We start from the raw sequence: 8,802 nt of genomic DNA, 5'->3' as shown, positions 1-8,802 counted from the left end.
AAAATTATTAATATTATTAATATTATTATATTATTAATATTATTATAATATAAACTATTATTAATATTATTAAATACTATAAATATTATTAATATTATAAAAATTAATAATATTATTAATATTATAAACATTATTAATATTATAAACATTATTAATATTATTAATATTAATAGTATTATTAAATATTGTTAATATTATTAAGTTTTATTAATATTAATAAAAATATTAATGTCAATATTATCATTAATATCAATATTATTATTATTATTATTAAAAATATTCTATATGTAATACTTTATATATGAATACGGATTATTTCCGCTTCATACGCTTCATGCAACACCTAATTTTGTTTTTAGTTTTTCAATGGGCTGTAACACATATGACCTAATGTAATGCTCACTTTACATACGGATCTGGATCCGTATGTAAAAATCCATATGTAATGCTTACTTTACATACGAATCTAGATCTGTATGTTAAATCCGTATGTAACGCTCACTTTACATACAAATCTAAATTCGTATGTAAAATTCCTTATGTAATGCTCACTTTAGATTTGTATGTAAAAATATGTATGTAAATAGCAAATTTCTTGTAGTGTGGGTCAAACCCTAGGGTTTCCCTCATCCAACTTTCTGCACTCAATTGGGCCTGAACCAGCCCACTACATATTAGGTCATCTAACCATGCCCCAACATAAGCCATTTCGCAATTAATTACCGCCAAGGAACTTTTAGACTTACTCCCCACCATGTTTTCCAATAAAATAATCCCTTTTTTCCTCAATTCCAAAGCATCATTCTGACTCTTCCCAACAAAATTAATTCCTCCACTAAGGCATGCGCCACCTTTTGGATACTCTTCCCCTTCCATCGGAAACTGAAAATCTTATCCTCACCTCTCCTCTCTCCGTTCTTGTCGTCGAGTTCAGAACACTCAGATTCGGAAAAATCTTCGCAAACACTAATGTCGAGATGGGCCTCAGATTCTTCCTCCGAAGCCACTTCCCACTTGTGAAAAGGAGACCCAAACGTAGAAGCGGAAGGAACCTCTTCCTCAAAGGACACCTGACAATACCTATCATTTATTTTCATTGATTTCACTAACCTTGCCTCCTCTCCCAAAGGGATTCTAATACACAACCTTGTGTACTTTAACACCTCTTTTGAAACAGTTCCCTTATCAACTTCTACAAGTGTACCTATAAAAGCCCCAATACGTTCAAAACAGTGATTGCTCCAGAGATCCAGCGAAATATCTCTACAATGGAATCATGCAATCTTATCGGATACCACAAAGGAGTCATTCCAAGAGACGATAGATACAAAAATACCTTTGAGTCATTCTTTGTTTTTTATGATTATCCTCTCAATTAAGCTCTCTTCTTCATAATACAAAAACATATACATATCCCCTAGATATGTTACCCTCCCAAAATAAAAATCTGCTTGACGGCTTACACATCCCCTGCCTGCAACAACTTCCCGACGAAGCATCTCTCCAGCCAAAAGGAAGTCTCTACATTAACCTTAAAATGTGCCAAAATGTCTTTTTCTCCCTTCAGATCATTGCTCGCGTTTCGACCCTTGACAACTTGAGCGTAAGAGCACTATTGAGCCTTCTGACTTCAAACTTTCCGAGTATGCACCTGACTCTTCAAGGTGTGCTTTGGTTTCTCTTGCCTTCTATATTTGGGTTTGTTTGCCTGTATCTTCCATGTACCAATCCAAATTGAATCAAGTTGTCTTCCCAAAGCAATCACATCCCTCACTCCATGAAATCAGACGAACCCGAAACATTATTTTCTGGCATTTAATTTTCTAGATATGAAAACATCTAAAACTCTTCCCCAATGCTAAAATACTCTCCACTCATGAGGAAAGTTAGTAAAAAAGAATGAAGTATCTGCCATCTGCAACTGCAAAGCCGTTGCGCACAACTCCAAAATCACCTTCACAAAAAACTCCAAATTCGCCTGCTATGTACGTACAAACCGAATTCTCTGGCTGAGTGTTGGTGTGCTCATTGTTGTACTACCCTCTCAAACTTTTAGAGATCACACCAAGTACCATACATATGTTGAGATTAATCCCTTTGCCTTTTAACTCAAGGAAGACACAAAATCCACTTTACTTGATGAAGATAGAAGCACTCACAAGGGTATCTTATATAAAAACAACCTTATTCTTATATAGTCTAAAGAGATTTTGTGTACTTTTCTTCGAGATCTTATGTACTTTTTAATCTCATGGAGAGTTTGGTAGATAGTAAAGAGGGACTTTTTGTATTTGTAGTAAGTCAAAAGTAACACTAAAAATACTTATAATTAATTTTTGGATAGTAAAACCTTTTGCACTAACATTGAAGAATAAGATGTAGTCGAACATTGAAGAATAAGATGTAGTCGAGGTTGAGATGAATCAATATAGAAACAAAGTAATCACTGCTTTTTCTATTACAAGTTCTCTATCATTTTTTATGATCGTGAAATGCTTTCAAAGTGTTTGAGAATTTCTTTGTAAAACCATTAGACAATCTCTTGTCACATATAACAAACATAATTGCAAAAAGTTTTCTAAACACAAATTTAAACTCCATTCAACCCTTCTATGTTTAGAGTTAACAATTTTTTTCTTTACAAATAATATGTTTGCTAGCTAACAATATGTTAAGCCTTTTTAAAAGTTTGAGCACTGCCTCAATCTATACTTTAATAATTTTCAAAGCATAAAAGACTTAAAAAAATTGTACATACCTCAAAAAGAAATTTAGAAGTGTACATATAATCATTTTTTCCCTTGACACCACAAATTTACCTTTTAGTTCACCAAAGGCACTAAAGAAAATCATCCAAAACTTCTTTTGAAAGATGATATTAAGTTCTTCTAAGTGAGACTAACATCTAACTCTATAGAGTATCAAATTCGCAATATATATATATATATATATATATATATATATATTAAATTTGGGTTGTTTCTGAAACATTTATTCCACAAAATTGCATGCAGTAACTCCTATCCTCTTTTCATTTAGATATCTTCATGTAAATGATTCAAGTCATTAACACAGTTTGGATATCTCATTTCATTAACAACTTCATAACCCGTTACCCACACTTTATTCATAGAATCATAATATTATCATCTTCATAACTAGTATCTTCTCTTTTTTTTTATCAGCAAGAAAATCATAACTAATATCTTACCACTATCATCTCAATAATAATCATCAAATAAAGGTTAATAAAGAATACTCATTACTGACAATATATTTACATTATATTATATATATATATATATATAAATATATATAAAGAAGAGTGTACAAATGACATCATAAAATCTTGTAGCATATTTTTCATTGGAACAGTAAACCAACATAACTTTGGTTTGTATTTATTCAAACAAAGTAAACAAAAGTATGATCCCTCACATTGGTAATCTAGGGGTACAAACATCTTTTAAAAGATGGGGACACCCCAACACACTTATTCAAACTAAACAAGAAGAATATGCATAAACCAGAATTTGCATATCAATTTGTATTAGTTGAAACTAAGTTGGTATTTGGGTGATTTATCAGGAGTGAAGAGACCAAAATATTTTTCAGATTTGTCACCAGTCTTATTGTTTTCATCAAACATTGCAAATAAGTAAGTCTCTATAGACCCACCAGGCCTCTTGGGAGTTCCACTTCCACCCTTTGCATGACTAATCAAATTGGCATAGTAAGTGGCTGCATTCTGAGTTGAAGCTGCATCACCACCTTCAGATGGCCACCCACTCTCAGACACAACTATCTTCACATCAGGTGCCCCCATTTTCTCAAGAGCAGCATATTTCGAATCCAGCATTGCATCAAACAGGTTCTGGTACCCAACACTGTTCTTCCCTTGTTGGGTGAAAAGAGCATATTCAAGAGGAATGTGTTGTTTATCATAAATATGAGCAAAGTAGGGATACACATTGGCAAGAAGTGGGGATCCATTGCTCTTCAGAAACTCGATAATGGGTCTCACATATGACTCTGAATTGAAAACTCCATCATTGGGTGGGTAAGGGTTAGAAATAAGAGTGGAGTCTATTGCTGTAGACACCTTGATTCGACCCTGCAGATTTGCTGATGAAATTGCATTCTGAATGTTTCTCATTGCAGACAAAATGTACGGAGCCTCCTTGTGATTTGGACGAACTTCATTTCCTACAGCAATGTACTTGAAATTCACGTCTTGTGCATAAGGTATCACGTTTCTTCTCACCCAATCTGTTGCAGCATTTTGGTCTGTCATAGCTTGAAGAGATTCCCTAGCCACGTCCATGATCAACTCTATTCCTGAACCTCTAAGAGCATCAAGTTTTTCTGCTTCTGGAAAATATATACGCATTTTACCTATGCCATTGCTTTTGTATAAATCAACAACTTCTTTCTTTGATGGTAGATTATTAGCGATTACTCCATAGCAAACCCCTATGGATTCTGCAGCTGCAAAATATTTAACCAAGGAGTTAAATCATTTGGAGAAGATAAAGACATGGTTTTATATTCATAGATGAAGGAGGAGAGTATATATACCTGCAATGGAAGATAATAATCCAAGAAGAAGAAGCACCAAAATGGAAGACATTTGTGTGGTGTTTTCAAGAAACATATATGAATATGAGTGTATTATACAAGTAAGTATCTTAACACAAGTTTTGTATATTATACTCTTCCATAACCTCTATTTATATGCACACAGAAACCCTTATTCTGCATGGCACCATAGTGCTTGTAACAAAGAAACAATAGAGTAGACTTTACCCGTCAATCACTTCTTTATAGTCTTCAATATCTCACCAATAATTTCCGTCATGGTTCCTACCATGTTCATTCATGGCCGTACACGACAATCACATTTGCAACATGTGAAAACTTTTGGTGTTTTCTTGGGGTTTTGAAATATCCTTAAACTAAACAAATTTCGTTTCTAAATTAGTTTCTATTATTGTTAAATAGTTTTTAAATTGGTATCTAATTAACAACCAAATTTAGAAACTAAATAATTGGTAGTTAAAATCTTAGTTGCTAATTAGATACCAATTTAAAAATTATTTAACAATAATAGAAAATAATAGAAACTAATTTAGAAACCAATTTTTTTTAGTTTCTAAAATGGTTTCTATTTTTGTTTCTATTGTAACTAATTATTTTGGTGTCTAAAAATTGATTTCTATTTCATGATTTTCTTGTAGTGAAAATGTTCCTATTTATTCAGTATAACTCTTTTATAATAATAATAATAATGACAATAATAATAAAATAAAAATAAAAATTAACAATTAATATTTTATCAACTAATCTTTTGTGCATACTAGTCTTCATGAAGGAAGGTTCCTAAAACCTCCTTAGGTCACACATGTTCAATTTAAGTCTTTGTATGTATTGGGAAGTCTATGCAACTATTTAGTTAAATGAGTGAGTACCATTTTGGAATTGGTCAGAACTACACGTATTCTAATCCATTATCACCAATTTTCATTTATTTATTTATCAATTTAATTAATGGCTGCTGGAAAAAGAGAACCATCTTATAGAAAATATATAGTACCTATTGTCCAATCAGTTTTAATACTAATCCCACTCTTTTTTCTATAAAATAAATTTTCTTTTCATTTGTAAACTCCAATATGAATTTTAGTTAGAATTAATTCAAGAGGTAAATAATGACTTAAAAGGGTATGTTTTGAAAAACATTTTTGTGGACAAAAAAATTCTAAAAATAAAATAAAATGAGTTTTTTATAAATTAATCATAATTTATGTATAAAAAATCATTAAATAGAAACCAATTTTAGAGACCAGAAATAATTAGATGTTATATAGACTAAAATAAAGATCATTTTTTTTTCTAATTAATTTTTATTATTATTAAATAATTTTTAAATTGTTGTCTAATTAGCTACCAAAGTTTTAACTACCAATTATTTAGATTCTAAATTTGATAGCAAAAACCTTGATAGCTAAATTAGATACCAATTTCAAAACTATTTAACAATAATACAAACTAATTAACAATAATAGAAACTAAGTTAGAAACCAAAAAAAAACTTAGTCTCTAAAATGGTTAGGATCCACGTAGATATAACCATTTTATATAAATAAGCATTTTATATAAATATCCTGTTATTTTTAACTTTGAAATATTACTTATGAACTAGTTAATAGGTATTACCTATGAACTAAACTAGATGAATATTATTTAGGGACTATACTTATGAACTAGAGTTAATAGGTATTACCTATGAACTAAACTTGATGAATATTATTTAGGGACTATAATTGACAGGTATGCATAATATTTGATTTTTCTTATAGTGTTATATGATGTGCACAATATCAAGAATTTGATAAATATATTTTTATTTAAATAAATAAATATAATGAGTAATAATGAAATGAAACTAAAGTAATATTTGTCTACCTTTAATATAAAAATTAAAAAAAGGTGGAATATAAAGAATAGAGATTAGACTTTAATTATTTTTTTACATAAAAGGGTATCTTTGGTAATAACAATACAAATGTACATATTATTATACAGCAAGGGATAAACTTTCGTAGTAGTAGAATATTCAAAAGTATTTTACCCGTACATTTGTATTTGTGATGTATAAAGAGGTTTCAAGAACGTTTGATGTAGGGTAGTTGACTAGTAGTGTGATGGTATTAATGAATAGATGTTGGAATTCAAAACTAAAATTTGAACATTCATTTGAGTAATTTATGGGGCAAAATTCAATTCTTCATGTCCAACAAATTCTGTGGATGTGCCCTACAAATTTTATCTTATATAGAGAAAATATAATTAATATTTTTTGCAATGGACCAAACTTAGGGGCTACCCTACCCACCTAGGACAAGTTAAATACAGTTTGAATAGACCAACTCATCTAAAAATATACTTAATTGTAAAAATAATAATAAATCAAAATTTTAATTTAGTTGATATTATGTAAAAGTTTGAAATTGATTAACAAAAACATCATTAAAATTTTGAAAAACTAAGTTCACCATTACAAAAAATAATAATTTTAAAGATAAATTTAATTAATTATTATATTAAAAAAATTATATATTATTTTATAACTAAAAAAAAAATATTGGTATTTAAAATGATTTTTAAGTTTATAAACTAACTTTTAAATTAATATCTAAGTAAATTAATAACTAATCAAATACTAGAAATTATATATAAATATTTTATATCTTAATAAATTTTTCTATTTTATAAAATAAGGTCTAATTTAATTAATATGATAATTAATTATATTTTATTGATGTGACATTTTTTTATTTTTTTGTTTATTCATTATATGAGTATTCACAGCACTTTCCTCTATTGTTTCAGTGATGACTTCTTTGCATGAAGACAATAAATTAGAAAAAAAGAAACAGAAAGAGAAAAATATAGAATAAAAACAGTTAATAAACACCACAATATAATAAGATACACGCATGCACACAAATATACGAACAGAAAATAAGATCATCCATTTGAAAACATAATTAATTATATAATATTCATGTTAAATAATTAATTATGTTTTTAATATAATTTTTCTTTGGTAAAATTGATATGCAATTAATTATATTTTTAATATTCATATTTTTTATTTTAATAAAATAAATGATTCAAATAATAAATAATAACGAGTAAATATATTTATTTTTTCAATTATTTTCGTAATTGTTAATTTTTATTTTCATTTCTAGTTTTCACTTACCATCATTCCATTAATAAAAGATTAGTTAAATAAGGTGATTTTTACATGTTATGAATAAATATTTGAGAATAACTTTTAACTGACTAATACATTTAGTAGATTCATACGTATTTATGTTAGAAAAGAACATGTTATGGAATTCCTTAGAAGTAAAGAAAAAAACAAAAAATGTGTGTTAAACAATTCCCTTAAATATTAAGACATTCACATGGAGAATTTATATAATCAATTGTATTTGAAAATACAATTATTGTATTATTCTAAAATGGTATATATTTTGCTGAATATTTTATTAATGTATATATTTATTATATATAATAAATTCACTTTAAGACATTAAATATTAGATTTTTAATGTTTACATTTTTTATTATACTAAAATAAATAATTAAAAAATAATATTAAAATAAATAAATAAATTTCACTTTAATTTAAATAATTTATTTTTATTCTTTTACTTTCTTTTTCTTTTCCATTTTGTTACTCTTCGACATCAAATCCACATAAAACTTAAATAATTCATTTTGGCAAAAGGAAAAGAAACTTAGACTCATTTTTTCTTTCCATGTGAAACAAATATTTCTTTTCCTAAATTCATTTTAATAAAATTACAAAGCAGGTTTTCGTATGAATAGTTTCTATTCATATGAAGGAGTTTATGTTTATTGTTGGCAAAATACTATTAAATTTTTTACCTATAAATATGTTTCTGGTAGATTTTTTTTAAAAAAAAATCAAAATTCCATAAAATATTTACCTTTAAAAAAAAATAGTAGTAGAACTTTATCACTAACTTTGATTATAAGATTTTTTTTTTGTTTTTGCCAAATTTTATCACCAAATTTGATGATTAAGTGTGATGGTTTAATTTGAGTAGTATACTGTTTAGTTTTATACTTGCGTATTTTAAACATGAGAGTACAAGAAAATAATTAAATAAAAAATAATTTTAGAAACTAAAATAATTAATTATTATTTGACTAAATTAGATACCATTTTATAAATTTAAAAAATTATTGATATCTAAACTAGTT

General features: G+C 27.6%; 1 protein-coding gene across 1 annotated transcript; it reads right to left on the bottom strand.

Moving 5' to 3' along the window:
• Window positions 1–3,334: 3,334 nt before the first annotated feature.
• Window positions 3,335–4,750, bottom strand: LOC137829836 (glucan endo-1,3-beta-glucosidase). Its single transcript, XM_068636798.1, has 2 exons — window positions 4,579–4,750; window positions 3,335–4,488 (listed from the first exon to the last, which is right to left on the bottom strand). Exons 1-2 carry the CDS (start codon window positions 4,652–4,654, stop codon window positions 3,551–3,553), a joined length of 1,014 nt encoding a protein of 337 aa, XP_068492899.1. The 5' UTR covers window positions 4,655–4,750; the 3' UTR covers window positions 3,335–3,550.
• Between the last annotated feature and the right edge of the window lie 4,052 nt (window positions 4,751–8,802).

Source organism: Phaseolus vulgaris, chromosome 11, assembly GCF_051622355.1.
Source record: "Phaseolus vulgaris cultivar YP4 chromosome 11, ASM5162235v1, whole genome shotgun sequence".
NCBI classification, from domain to species: domain Eukaryota; kingdom Viridiplantae; phylum Streptophyta; class Magnoliopsida; order Fabales; family Fabaceae; genus Phaseolus; species Phaseolus vulgaris.
Note: the sequence above shows the minus strand (reverse complement) of the source record. Positions and strands in the feature narration are given on the sequence as shown.

Coding starts and splice junctions, on each gene's coding strand:
- LOC137829836 (XM_068636798.1), bottom strand. CDS start 4,654: ATGTTTCTTGAAAACACCACACAAATGTCTTCCATTTTGGTGCTTCTT. Junction 4,489..4,578: donor ATTATTATCTTCCATTGCAG/GTATATATACTC, acceptor AATATTTTGCAG/CTGCAGAATCCATAGGGGTT.